This window comes from Paramisgurnus dabryanus, chromosome 3, assembly GCF_030506205.2.
Source record: "Paramisgurnus dabryanus chromosome 3, PD_genome_1.1, whole genome shotgun sequence".
NCBI lineage: Eukaryota > Metazoa > Chordata > Actinopteri > Cypriniformes > Cobitidae > Paramisgurnus > Paramisgurnus dabryanus.
In genome coordinates, this window is record NC_133339.1 from 33,430,326 (window position 1) to 33,445,144 (window position 14,819).

A 14,819-nucleotide genomic window follows, 5' to 3' on the forward strand; every position below is an offset into this window, starting at 1 on the left:
GATACAAAAATGTGAAGCACATCCTGATCACCAGCCTTCTCCAGCGGTGGCCCTGGAAACCATTTCAAAAGCCGTCTTTGAGACAAGACCCAGCAACAAAAGCTCTGAAGAATTTGCCATTACTGCAGAGGCTGAACTCAGGGCAGCGACACATAGGCCTACATTCTTTTTAGGAGTGAAACCAACACTTCCAACTGCTTCTCTGTCCCAGCAGTCTCATTACTTTCCACCCTGGCTTGCTAAAATCCTCATCTGTCCTCCCCTTCAGCTTTAAAATATAGTCCCTGTGCCGGAATTTGTGGTAGCAGAGACACATTTATGATCAGGCAAGCTCACATTACACTGAATGTTCACTAATCTAAAGCCAAAAAACAAAAAAAAGCCACAATAAACATCTCATTTAGACTTGAGAAGGTTGGCAAATGGCTTTGTAACACCACCAAATAAGCTGATTTAAAGGTCAAGCATCTAATTTCAGACCATGTAATGACATCAAATATTAAAGTTGTTTCATAAACCGTTTTCCTCTTCTGCAATACTTCAGATAAACAGGACGTCCCACCCCAAGCTCACTCATAACATTTGAAATAGGTTTTATATATATGTTGGAGTGTTTACATTTACAAATGATGTCCTAATAGTCGTCTCTGCAAACTTTGAATAGCTACAAACAAATCAATGGCATTGTTACTGGCTGCATCACAGAATAAACAAAACTATCAGAACTCATGTTAATGAATGAACTGGACAAACTATGATGACAGCACCATTGATCGATGATGTGCTTCAGACTGAGCCGCTCCCTTCTTAGACAATGTTGTATAACAACAGGATGACCGGGACTTCAGAGCCATGCAGATCACAGCACTTAAGTCTTTGATGTGCAAACCACACATCTGGAACTGGAATCAATCCAGATAAAATGAAGTTTATCAAACAACCAACAGCGGCATTCCAATTCCTCCGAGGGATAAAGCACTCACGACTTTATCAAATCACTCACCAGGAAGCGATGAAATGCTGGATATCTGTATCTTGTAAACGATTTGATTTATAAATTACAGTTTTTTTTACTTTTATAACAGGATGTGGTTATTGATTAAGCCGATGTTTACACATGGCTTTTAAATGGATTCAGAGGGCGAAAGTTTAAAATCCAAAATGTAAACGGGGGTGTAGTTTAAGAGGGCGGTATATCGAGTTTTGGTAATATCTTTCTATTTTTTCCTAGCAGGATATGCGATGAGACAATACAGTCTATATCGGTATAGACTGATAGGACTTTCCTTCTTTGTAACAAAAGCTCTTCTAGAAATGCACCCTGAGGTCAGACGCATGTTGTGCCGCTGTGTATTTCCAAATAGGAAGTAAACACTGTTTCCGAAGTTTATTTTTAGCAGATGCTGTTATAATAAAAGTGATTGTGACATCTTACTTGACTTGCATGTAAACATATGTAACCCTGGACCACAAAACCAGTAGCACGGGTATATTTGTAGAAATAACCGACAATACAACATTGTATGGGTGAAAATTATCGATTTTTCTTTTATGCAAAAATCATTAGGATATTAAGTAACATTAAGTATTAAGTTTCATAAACATTTAGTAAATTTCCTACTGTAAATATATTAAAACTTTATTTTTGTGAGCAAATACATTGGCTAAGGACTTCATTTGGACACCTTTAAAGCTGATTTTCTCTATATTTTTGGGGGGTACACCGATATAATCGACCGTTTATGCTTGCTATGCTTTTCAGTTAATTATGGTGAAATGCCGCTAAATCCAAAATCCAGGGGGCGCTCTCATGTAGAAACTCAATATGCGCTGTAGACAAAGAACCATACACACACGCAGCTATGACACGCAGCTCCAGGAAATTGCTTATGCGGCTTTCAAATAGGACGCGGTGTGCCCTGCGAAACCCATTCATTGCGATGGCTTGCGCCACGCGAGAATGGTTTGTTGTTGTGTCGAGTAAAGCGAGAGCGTAACGGAGCGCAGCTTGCGCTCATGCCGCGGTCAAAGTTCAAAATAGTTTAACTTTTGCGCTGCGCTTTGTGACGATTACCCACAGCCAATAGTAACGGGGCATTCAAACAAGCAAATCTAAATGGCCGAAAAGCTTATACGGTGTGTTTCGGAATTCCCGGAGCTTTATAATACAAGTTTACGATCCTACAGAGACATTGGAAGGAAAGCCGTGTCATGGAAACACGTAGCAATTCAAGTTGACATGTCCGGTGTATTTTCAGTCAGGTAGCTTGTTGTAGGTAGACAGCTTAACTCTTTCACCGCCATTTATGAGATATCTCGTCAATTAAGAGAAAACGCTTCCCGGCCAATGACGAGATTTCCGTCTTTCCGCAATAACGCTATTATCCGCAACTTTTTAAACCCGGAAGTATTGTCCTATGGCAAGCGGCTGCATGTCAGTGTCTGTTTTAAAGATCGCTCTGAATGGGATCTCTATGAAAAGTCTGTCACAAAAATGGAATTATCTCTGCTTTTTGCTCAAAATGTGGTGTTTTTCCAGAAACCTACCCATATTCAAAAGCTGATTACAAAAGAACCACTGAAGGTAGGATGAAACGTTTTTTTTTTTGTTTGAAAGCAGAGGGTCTGCTCTTTCATTTGGTATATTGTATGTTTATATATTTAAAGAAGAACATCAGTCTCTGTATTCCTCATCCACTATTTAACGCAAATATAAACACTGTAGTAATTTATTGAAATCCCTGCCTACTTTGATCTGGCCATCAGAGCTTAAATCAGTGTACCCCTAAATTTTTTTGCAATATTGTAATATCCTAACAAACTTTAAAACAATCAAAAGGTTGTTAATTCAGCTTTTAGATGATGTATAAATAAAAAAAAAATATATAAAAATGACCTTATGACTGGTTTTGTGGTCCAGGATCACATTTATCCAACATAGTAGAAAATAGAGATATTTAACGTATATTGCCATTTGCCAAAATTACAGAGATGAGAATTTTGGTCAGTATCGCCCAGCCATTGGACCATTTAAAATCTATACACAGAAAATGATGTTGATTTCTGCAGAATTAAGGAACGTATGCTACTTTTGCAAAAATTTGCACCCACTTATTATATGACTGTTTATAATAAAAAGTTAATCCTATACCTATAAAAACTAATTATTAGTATTCTCAGCTCTGTGTGTAACACATTTGACCATACTGAAATCCAGCAAGCAAATAAAACTGCTGTAAAAAAAAAAAGTAAAAGCAGCCTAGACTCAATTGCACTATTTTTATTTGAAATCCTAAACTGAGAAACTCCACAAACAAAACGACAAACCACCAAAGTCAATTAAGCTACCTTATAAAAGAAACTGTTCCATGAGGAAACGTCTCAACTGAACCTACAACACCCATGAAAAGATGGCAGATAAAAGGCTAAGCCCAAGAGAGAGTTACTCAGCCTAAACCTGTACAAGTTTCTTTCTTTTGATGAACATAAAAGAAGATATTTTGATAAACGACAGCACCCATTGACTTCGATGGTAGGAAAAAATATCATGGAACATAAGGGGTGTATATATGTTTACTATCATTTATCAAAATATCTACTTTTGTGTTTATACAGAGACAACACAAGAGTGAGTAATTAGTAATGAATTTTAATTTTTGGAGAACTATTCCATTAATGCAAAATAGTTGTGAACATGCTATATTCCCAAATGTTATTCCAAGACTCCGAGATCATGGTTTACCCAGTCTGATTTCTCTTAAAACTCAATCACTCCCCTTTTAACACCCAATCAGAGGAGATACTTGCAAGCCAAACTTCTCATTACTCCACCTCATAACACCCCCTCTCTTTACACCCAACCAGTCTCTGTCCTCTCTCCATCATGAGTCTCCTTGTCTGATGGATGAAGCATAAGCTCCAAAGTGCTGACAGAAATTCACTCAGATGTCATGAATGGCAGGTTTTCAGTTCGGCCCCCCTCCGCAGCTCAACTCAGTGAGTCAAGACTGCAGACTATACAGGCTCACAACTGGGCTGTGCCTGACACTACCAGCCTCCTAAGACCAGGCCTGACCACTGCTCAAAGACCTGTACTGTACAAACCATTATAAGCAGCACCATCACACTACTCATCCTGTCATATCTCAGCCTACATCTCAGGAAAAAAGCAGCCAGAAAGGAAAACATCCAACATTCTTTTACATGCTGTTGGGCCCGTCTGACTCATTCACTCCCGGTAGACCAGATAATAAATGCTCACCAAGGGAATCTCAAACACTTTATTCTGATAAGTGATAAACATTCCTCCTACCTGCTGAAAATTCAGGCCTGGACAGTGTCAACTACAAGAAGTTTTTTTTTTAAACTGGCAAATTAGAAAATGTAATAATAACAGCACAAACACCAGGCCAGCTTGAAGTTGAATAAGAGAGTTTTTACACAACACTATTTTCTCCAGCGTTAGGAAGGCTTTTAATTCATGAAAGTTGCACTGATTATTTTGCCTAAATATTTGTACTGTGTGCCCATTTTATTAAAGCAATAATGGGGGGCTATTGTGAAATAGTATTTATATATTAATATTTATAAATATATCAAAAATCAGCGTATTATAGAAACCTGTTTTCATGTGTTTACATGCAAATCAATAAACCAGTTTTGTGTCGAAGTCTGTTTCCACTATGTTTCCTTTAGTGTAGTGTTTTTTATTGCGTTTTTATATGTATTAAAAGTTTTAATCCCTACTGAGATGTATGTGTGTGCATTTAATGTATCTTTATTGTTCTTTAGTGGTAAGTCAATTTTTACAGTATTAATTATTTTATATGTATAATATAAATTTATTATGTATGCAAACAAAACATTTTTAATTGTATGTTAAAAGAAACACCAAAATAGAAAACTGAAAAAGTACGAAATATTTAATAAATTGCATTATAGAATACATTATATTATTGCTTTTTTAGTATAACCAATTCAAATCTCTCATTTTTCTAAATAAATTATAAACGTAATGTGATGAAAACGCTATAAGAAACACAGAGGGAACAGACTTCGACACAACACCGGCGACGCAAAAAACTGAGATTTTACATGAGATTCTGAGATTTGTCAAGTTTCTCGCAGGCGGTACATATAGTTGTTCAAAAAGCCGGCAGGAAATCTGACTTAAGCTATACTGCTGTATCTCTTCTCATGTTTGCAGAAACTGTAAATATAACATGAGCTTTTATTTTTTTTTCGTAGTTTCTCTGACAACTGCTTTAGTCAAGCGGAGACTTTTATGCGTTACTTTGCGCTTATTTCTGCCAGCAACGTTTATATTCATACGCTGAGACATGCGCACATGAACAAAACTGCGAGAAAGCCGGTTAAGGTGTTTACATGCAACGCAAGAGCAAAAAACGGCATGTGCCGATCTTTTTTTTTTGCTTACGCCATTTATGGGCTTTCCACAATAAAATAAAACAATTTTACGCATTTACATGAGTTTATTAAGGCATAATCGGCATAAGACTGTGCATGTAAACACGCTCATTTAGCAGCAGAGCTACTCACATACAAATCGTTTTAGTTCGTTTTTTTTAACCTTTTCACTTAAAATACCCCACAGATCATTTATTATAGCATGTCCAAAATGCCCCTATTTGGGTGGAAGAAAAACGCACTGTTTTTTATATGTACCTATAAATGCAAATGAGCTATTGCTCTTTGCTCCCTTACCAAAAGGGATGCTTCACAAAGAAGCACAAAAAATAGCAGACAGCATCCAACTCACTGAAGGCAGAAACTATGGTAATACAGGACAGTCACTCAGTGGCCATGGGCGGGGCTTAATCAGTGTGACATCACATTGCCAAGAGGATGAAAACAGCATGTCTAACGAGACTGCTTTGATTTAATGGGGATTAAAAAAGAACGGGTGAATAGATTTTTTTCATTGCAGGTTGGTTGTGTTCACACACTGCCAACACACATTTATGTCCAAAGTTCCAAACACCTTGTAAAAGTGGATTTTGAATAATAGGTGCCCTTCAATGACTTCACTATTGTTATACAATGTGAAAACCAGTCTCATGATGAGTAGGTGTGTCCATTTCTGTAAAGTTTTCACAAAAGGATACATTTTGATGGCTCCTGATTTGGTTCCAACAGCCATAATCCGCAGTTTTGGATCATAAGCCAGAGCACTTGGCTGGTTTGGGAATCCATGTTCAACTGTCTGAGTAAAAGAGGAAAAGCAGCAATATATATCACTTGTTATTTAAAATACGAATACATTTTTTGACACTATAAATCCATAAACAAAATGATAAAAATATTTAATCGACCTCTAATAAGACTTGATGCAATTAACAATACAGTAGATCTACTCAGGACGACAATCCTGACAGGAAGAGGATTTCCTTGTTTTAACAAAAAAAACACATAACACACGACTACAAATAGTAAGGAAGGAAATCTAGCAGACTTGACAGGGAATGTCAAATTCATCTTCATACAAGCGATCAAAACTGATTTTTGTCAATTTAAAACATCACTTTAAATCAACACCGTTCAAAATTAAGCAAAACTGAGCATTGATGCCGCCATAGGGTGTAGTTCACATTTTACAGGCAGACAAAGTGTGACATGATAAAATAACAAGAGCATCCTGTGACATTACACACAGCGTCACAACGCTTTATCAGAACGACACGACCACCTCCATTACACACCGCTGCTTTTTCATTCCTTAACCATTTGTGACAAAACGTCTTATTTCCAACATGCTGCCATGAACCTAGCAGGAAGGCTGGAAATGTGTTTGATTTTGTGTTGTAAGAGTGCCAGAGTTTGGTCATCAGTAATCAGAGCCTCTGTGTGTTTCTGTCAGGGGACCTAAAACATTATGATTTAAGAGTACAGGAGAGCTCTAACTTACACAACCACTGCACAAACAAACAGCTGCTACTAACCTGCTATTATTGTATGTTGTATACAAGCGGAAGACTTTGTTTTTTTGTTTGTGTTCAGAAATGTTTTTTTTTCGGACTGCCTTTTCAAGATGAACTGAAGTTACATGAGAAAACTTTTTGAGGTCACTTGCACAAGACAACGCGCCCAGTTCAGCGAGCCCCCATTGATGAAGATTGATATCACACGCAAACAACTCGTTGTCTCATATCACACAACTATATGAGCCAATTTTGTATTATAACAACGACAAAGACTGAAACATTCATGGCACTGATTGTTTCCAACTAACTTTGACGCGCTTTTGGCATGAAAACACTGTTTTATCATTTGTTAATGAGCATGTTAATCAGAAGCAATTTCTTTATATTTAACGTTTGCATGTGTTCACAATAACCTGATTTCCCACCAAAACACGTTTGTATTCAATTTAATGCACCCTGAAACAGCATGCATGTTCAGTTTCGGGGAGCGAGAGAAGAAGCTGTGTCCCACATACCTTATTGAATGCAAACAGATCCTGCTTGATTTTTTCCCGATGAGGGTCGTTTCCCTGCCGTCTGAACCTAAACTTCATCATCCTGACGCCGTTACAGTGATGTAGCGGAAACCGCACCGTTTCAAATCGATATAAATCCCGTTATGCGTTAATCGGCGCAGAGAAACAATGCAATCCCTCATGCAAACTCCGGTTTCTTTTGTATTCACTCCTCAAACCGACCGTGCAAGTTCTCTCAGCTCTGTGTTTATGCAGTTTGACCACAGGGTAAGTTCACACGAACCACGTCTTGAGAGGGCCAATCAGAGAGCAAGAATCTGTGACCAATTCGCGAAACCACGCCCATATTGCGTTTGGAAAACGCGGGCTGGAGTCCGTGTGGATTGGATTTTCTGGTCACACTTGCTTTAAAATATACGTCATCATTTGCATTTTAAAAATCATATTAATAGTTTTTGAAAAAGTAAAAATGTAACAAAAAATTGTTTGTTTGTAGAATTTTATTTAAAATAAAGACTTCATATTAAAAATACATTCATTTACTTTGGTAAATTATACATGATATATACACATCATACTGTCATGTAGTGCAAATCGATATTTCAGCATGAGAAAATAACTTTAAACCCAGCGGCTGAAATAATTTTTTCTAACTTTATAAAAAATAAACTCTTAAACCAGAGGTAGTAATGACACTGCTTTAAATCATGTTGCCATATGTTGAACCTAAATGAAATGCATGTTATATTAAAAGCTAATCCTGGAATTTGGCTTTGAATTACAGACATACTTCACTATCAAAAATGACATGTCGTTTTACGACTTGTAGGGTTTAATTTTGTCTGATTACATATATTGCCATGAAACTGTAATAAATAACATCTGTAAGAAGGAGTGTTAAAGCAGAGTAATTTCACTGGGAGGCAGGGTTAGTCTCTTCTCCCGTACTGAGATTAGATTCTCCATGTGCATGGCCACGACACGACACAGCTCGAGACTCTGTAAGGTCAAATGCACAGAAATTAGACCCACCCACATCAGCCCTGACAATAACAGCATCAGACTAACAACACCTTATAATGCCATTAAAAAGACCAGATATGTCACAATTAGATTACACTAAAATGAGGGTACTTTGAGTCCATACCTGGTCCAGCTGTAACTGTGAAATGCGTTGAGACATTAGGTCACCCAGCATTATCTCAACATATGGGTAACTGGAGCCAGCTGTGGGCCTTTGTGTTCGGGTGGACTGCACCTCTTTTAGAGGGAACTTCACCATTGGCTCCTGGGAAACATTGAAAACAGCTGGGAAGTCAGATTATACAGAAATCTGATATATATGAAAATACATGTAAAACAGATATGTAATGTTCGTGTATTCAGTGGAAAAGATCAATCCAAGATGGAATTAGGGTGAAGAGAATTTTTTTAATTAAATTCTAAATAAAGTTTATATAAAAAATTGGATTATTTTACCCAACATTTGTGTTTAGTTTGTATTTTGCGCTTTACAGAGAGTTTCAAAACATGTGTTGGATTAAGAATTGCTGGGTATGTGGAGCATCCCATATCTTTCTGACTTTTATCCAGACAACAGACAATTTCGGCCGGATGCGCATCGGATCCGCACCGGGGCTGCCGACTGTTGTCTGGTGTCTGAGATAGAAGGCTTAAGCTTAAAGGCAGGATAGGCAGGAATTATCTAAAAAACTTTTTTCCAAATTTGTTTAAACTGTCTTTATATACTAATACATAATTAAAATGTAAGTACTCTGAAAAAGAGAGTATAAAACTCGAGTGTCTGTAGACCTCTCACGACTGTTTTAAACACAGCTCATTATTTCCAGTGCATAACACTGTGCTAGTGATTTTGCATTGGATTTGGATTTTAATGCAGAAATCTTACATATTGTGACTTTAAATCCTATAAAGTGGTTTATTATTACCAAGGACCAGAGGTTAAACTTACATGAGTGTCTTTGCTTAGAAAGTTCAGGCCGTTTTGATTGACAGCCAATATGCATGGGGTGTCAATAGCGCTGTTGCTGCTGCTCTGTATGTAGAAGAATGTCGAGCCAAACATTGGAAAAGCACTGACAAGCCCTGAGACACAAACACAAGCATAACAATCAGCCTTGTGAATAAATGACACTATGTTTCCATATCGGGTCTGCTTCTAACTTTACTTCTCACCCAGGAATTGAGCTCTGGCCTGATGGGGACTGAGGGGCTGCACCTGCTGCATATGCTGGGTCACCATGTTCAGCCACTGCTGGGCTCTCTGAAGCCCAAAGAGTTGAATGGGGATATACTCCTGAACCTCATGACTGATGGCAAAATACAACAGCAGGTCAGTCTGATTGTATTTCGGTAGACTTCAGCTGTGGTGTTTATTTTAAACCATTTAAGCTTTTGAGGAAGGTATAACATTTCACATCTATTGGCTGATAGGGTCAATACATTAGATGTCAGTCAGATTAATGGCATTACATAGCGGGGAGGGAGCCGGAGTCCTTGGCACGATGTTGGAGAGACGCCAATTTTGATGCTTGTTGAAGCTGCTGCTCGCTGGCCTGACCGCGTGGGACCACATTGAGAAGACCTTTTAAATAGTCAGGGGAAACCTGCCAAATGTGAATGAAGAGCACATTAGTAGCCTTAAAGAAAGAAGTGGTTTTGTGTTTTTCAAAACTTGGACTATACCCCATGAGATATGGACTACTTTTGTTTTAATTCTCCATTTTGGAGTGGGGTACAAACCCATAACAAAACCCACAAATACTGGGTGATGTGCAGCATTAAACAAATAAAGTAATGTCTGAATCAGTAAGGCACCTGATTGTAATGCATAGTGACACCGAGCTCATTGTCAAACTTCAGAGGCTGTGTCCAAATCACTCTTCGAAACCACAGACTATAGTTGCTATCAACAGTTTCTGCCTCTGTAGTAATATCCAAGATGTACTCCCTTTTGTTAAGTGGGCGGACGTTTTGACCTGGAAAAAGACACATGAGAATGCAGATTTCTTACAGTGTAATACTGCCATTGTGCCATTTTGATTGAGATTGAGAGTTTTCATTTTTCATCTCACCTCTGTTTGTGACCACAAATATAGCATACTCCTCCAAGGCCTCAAGTTTATGCAGACCCATCTCATAGCACAGTTCTTCAATGGCGTCCAAAGCCACCTGTACCAGAAAGTCACCAAAGTGAATTTACTTTAAATTACTTGCTTGATCAAACTGTAATAAATATTACAGAAGAGAGATGCAAATCATCCACTTACCGAGCAAGTTTTAATTTTTATATGTCGTTCAATTTCACCAGGAAGTAGAAACAACTGCCTTTTGGAGCTCCTACCAGCCTAGAAATCAACAAATTGTACTTCATTTAAAGGCCCACTGTATATTTTTAGTGACATCTAGAGGTGAGACTGTGAATTGCAAGCAACAACTTACTGTGCGTTCACACCAGATGCGGAAGAGGCGGCAAAAACGCGGTATTCATGCGTAGTTGGACGCTTGAACATTTAGGGGCGGTTTCCCGGACAGGGATTAGACTAGTCCTAGACTTAAACAGTTTTAAGAGCTCTCCAAACTGAAAACAACTTGCACTTACATATCTTAAAATACATCAGTGCCCTTTGTTTTACCTAAAAATGCACACAGGTAATGTTTTTAGTAAGGCATGTTTGTTAAAAATAATGATATTTCCTAATTAAACGAAGGCCTAGTTCTGGATTAAGCTAATCCTGGTCCGGGAAACCGCCCCTTAGAGTTTACTCGCTTCATTTGCGTGTGAAATTCTAGTCATTCGAGACATTCACGTGTAAATTTGCGTCATGGGAGGGGCTTATATAGCTCTAATTAAGTAAACTTACTAGATTGTTCGACCTCCTCACTTACTTTCGTACTTTTAATTTCTGTAAAAGTACGAAGATGTATTTTGTAGCAATGATGATTGTCCTCCATTGTTGTTTTGTTTTTCTGCCTCCGCTCGCTTCCTGTAATCACGTCACTGCTAGAGCAAGCTCATGATTGGTTAATGCAGTGCGAAAATCCGCCAAAGTTCAGATTTTTCAACTCGCGCAGATCACGCGGCAACGCTCAATTTGCACGTAACGCGTAAAAGGTGCGCCGTGAATGGCACGGAATGCTTGCCGTTGATGGCAAGTTCTGCGCAAATTGGGCGTTTTCGCGTGCTTCGCGCTTACCGCACCGCATGATGCCTATTCGCGTCTTTGCATTGTAACATGTAAATCACTCGCGCTTGCCGCCTCTTTTGCGTCTTTTAAAATGCATAGTAAAGCTACGGTAGCCGACAAAGGACAAAACTGTTATCGTCTGAGACAACGTAGTGACAAAATGTGCTCTACAGAACAGTTTGTTCATATCGGGAGCGACTTCCATATGAGGTGACCTGCAGTGTATGTAGATAAAAACGGCTTATTCTAAGGTAATAAAAACAATACAGTTCATTATGTAAGAAATCCTCCTAAAAATTACACAATGCACCTTTAATATAGACTGGAAAACTATCACTATAACATAATGATTACATCTAAAACAGGTTAGGTGTGACTAACCAATATAGCTTTCAGCTCCATGCCATTAGGGTACTCAATGCGTCCACCATACTGGAATGTCTTCCTTAGATTCTGCTCACAAGCCTTAGCAATTCCTTCCAACATTAAAGAATACAGTATGTAAAATCTTTCATATTTATTTACCATTCATCATTTTGACCCAAGTAGCGACAACATCGGTATACCTTGATAGTGCACCCCTTGGCTGGCACAGACATCTTGGAGGTATTTAAGCAGGTATGGTTTGAGTACTTCTGAACATTTGTAGTATGCAGTGAAGATGTAGAGCAACCTCCAACCCTTCTGACAGCTCTCCCTGTGAAACAAAGTAAAAACACATCTTTAACCCCCTGCCTGGTACTGTGGCGCACTGAAACATCTTCTGCATGGGGTTTCCTCAATCATACGTTTTAGAGCTGGTGTTCCCAGTAATCTGCTTGAGGATTTGGCAGTAAGTTTCATCTCTCATTAGGCCAAACTCACTACTCAACTGTAAGAAAGATTAAGCATGTGTTAAAATTAGGCATTAATGCTATCATAAGTCATGTTTACATTCATGTTAAATCATAAGAAGTTTGTAAAGTGTTATATACCCTTAGGATTGTACTGACAACATCTTGCTCAGACTGGCCTTTTGTAGGGTGGTCGCCCATAAACTTCATAATAGCTGAAAAAGAGTTATTACCGCAAAACATTGAATACATATTACACGTTGGTAGATGACAGAAAAGGAGAAGTGAAGAGTTAAATTTCACTTACCAAGAAAAATCTCTGTGGATACTTTGTTTAAGTTGGCATCAGTGAACTCGATCAGGGATTCTTGAATAGGAGTCTACATAACCAAAGTACAAAGAAAAGGTTTGAGGTTTTGCTTCTATAGCTTTAATTTTAAAGGGATAGTTCACCTTAAAATGAAAATTCTGTCATCATTTACTCTCATTTTGTTACAAAACTTGTTCAGAATCCTCAGAAGTAACAAAACAAATCAGAAGCACCATTCACTTCCATGGCATTCTTTTTTCGATCTTTTTTCCTAGATCGATTTGGTTACAAACATCCCTCAGAAATCTTCCTTTATGTTCATCAGAACAAATAAATATATATAGGTTTGTAACAACATGAACGTGAGTAAATATTTGACGTAATTTTCTTTTTTAGGTGAACTATCCCTGCTTGAAGTAACATTATTGTGTACCTTGGAATATTTCAGCATTTCTGATGGTTCCCTTGATTCTTTTCCTTTCTTAGACTTTTTCTTGTTTGAATCACTGCAAAGTACACAACGAAAATTAGCATAAGCTAAATTATAGCCGCTACAGAAATATATGAAGTAAACACAGATATTCCTAAAACTTTATATATGATGCAATCATCCAACCTGTCTTTTCTTTGGGCCCCTCTGAAATATTTCTTGGCGAACTCCACCATGTTGTATTGGCCATCCTGTAAGATTCTTTCATCCATGTCCAATTCAGGAGCGTCTGTGTAGGAGTCTGCATACTCGCTGACAGGAGATGCCACCTGCAGGTGAAATGCAGCAATGCAACATTAGCGTTAAGTCAGGATTTCAGATGATATTCCTGTAAAGAACATTGACCTCAATGGTGCGGTCCAGTTCATATGCAGCAGCAGCAGATCCCACGGCAACAGCGATAGCGGCCGAGGCGGCCACACGACCCTGTTTGTTCTTGGGTTCTTCTTTCTTGTCCACAGGAATGTTAATGAAGTCTGGAGCAGCCACAGGCTGTACAAACTCCACAGGAAAGACTCCAGATCTCCCATAAATGGCCCCGAATTTCCAGCCTTTGCACAAAACAAGGATGTGATATGTATAAGTGTGTGTGAATAGTGTTAGTATGACATAAGACTAAAGTTTCAAGGTATCAGTGAAACCAACATGATTAGCAAAGGCAAATGGGACTTTAGGGTCTAAGCTGTCACTTTAAAAGGGTGCCATTACTACGTGCCATTTAGGAACAGATATGCTTGAATGTGGTACCAATAAGTTCCTTTGAGGTATTTATATGCACTCTTTGGGTGCAAAGGTGTACTTTTTGAAAAGGTATCACCCAAGTGACAGTTAGGGATGTTTTTTCTGCAGTATAAAGGAAAACTGGTAATTGTATTGGGCAAAATGTATACATTGGTCATGCAATATGTGACCAGTCACGAAAAGTAGTATATTATATCTAACAACGACAGTTCAGTTAGGATCAGTGGCGGCCAGTGACTTCTTTTTTCGAAGGCCACTCGATGCAAAGTTTGTCACAACATGTATGTAGCCCATCATGTGTGTGGTTCGTAATTTCAAAATATGTGTTCTGTGTGTCGAGAGATCGTGTGTGCTTCACGTGTCTTGTCAAAATAAGTGGCTGCTGCAGATGCATCTAAGGGCGCACTCACATTATCCCAACCAAACCAAACCATGCCTGGGCGCGATTGCCACCCCTCCCTACTCCCCCAGGTGCACGCACTCACACTGTACTTCTTATCGATCCGAGTCCGGGCGCGCTTTCGTCATTAAGATGCGATTGTTTTGAAAAAAGCAGGAAGTAAAGCGCTCTCTTAACACTGGAACCAACAGTAATGATAAGTCTGTGTTTTTTATTCGGAGTCGTTTGGTGCGCGATTACAGACAGCCCTCTCACATGTCATCATATTGCTTAGTTGATCTGTCACGTGTGCAGCTCGGACATTCACGTAACCCCGCTGCGCGCATCAAAAGGTTTTTACGGAGGCAGAGGAAGGTGAGTGGTCGCGCAACTGACGTCTTC

General features: G+C 38.7%; 2 protein-coding genes across 2 annotated transcripts in view; both read right to left on the reverse strand.

The window, feature by feature from the left end:
- llgl1 (LLGL scribble cell polarity complex component 1) overlaps positions 1–7,703 on the reverse strand; it is a 41,547-nt gene extending 33,844 nt beyond the window's left edge. Inside the window, exons 1-2 of the mRNA XM_065265859.2 lie at positions 7,457–7,703; positions 6,126–6,223 (exon numbers count right to left, since the gene is read on the reverse strand). Coding sequence (XP_065121931.1) covers positions 6,126–6,223; positions 7,457–7,537 — 179 coding nt within the window. The 5' untranslated portion in view covers positions 7,538–7,703. The remainder of the gene's footprint in view (positions 1–6,125; positions 6,224–7,456) is intronic.
- A 347-nt stretch (positions 7,704–8,050) lies between these two features.
- The window catches only part of myo15aa (myosin XVAa), a 39,400-nt gene continuing 32,631 nt past the window's right edge, over positions 8,051–14,819 (reverse strand). The window contains exons 51-66 of the mRNA XM_065276759.2: positions 13,643–13,848; positions 13,424–13,566; positions 13,241–13,313; positions 12,805–12,877; positions 12,639–12,712; positions 12,453–12,535; positions 12,231–12,361; positions 12,046–12,140; positions 10,747–10,824; positions 10,552–10,648; positions 10,295–10,455; positions 9,950–10,083; positions 9,653–9,786; positions 9,429–9,562; positions 8,604–8,744; positions 8,051–8,455 (exon numbers count right to left, since the gene is read on the reverse strand). Coding sequence (XP_065132831.2) covers positions 8,354–8,455; positions 8,604–8,744; positions 9,429–9,562; positions 9,653–9,786; positions 9,950–10,083; positions 10,295–10,455; positions 10,552–10,648; positions 10,747–10,824; positions 12,046–12,140; positions 12,231–12,361; positions 12,453–12,535; positions 12,639–12,712; positions 12,805–12,877; positions 13,241–13,313; positions 13,424–13,566; positions 13,643–13,848 — 1,859 coding nt within the window. The 3' untranslated portion in view covers positions 8,051–8,353. The remainder of the gene's footprint in view (positions 8,456–8,603; positions 8,745–9,428; positions 9,563–9,652; positions 9,787–9,949; positions 10,084–10,294; positions 10,456–10,551; positions 10,649–10,746; positions 10,825–12,045; positions 12,141–12,230; positions 12,362–12,452; positions 12,536–12,638; positions 12,713–12,804; positions 12,878–13,240; positions 13,314–13,423; positions 13,567–13,642; positions 13,849–14,819) is intronic.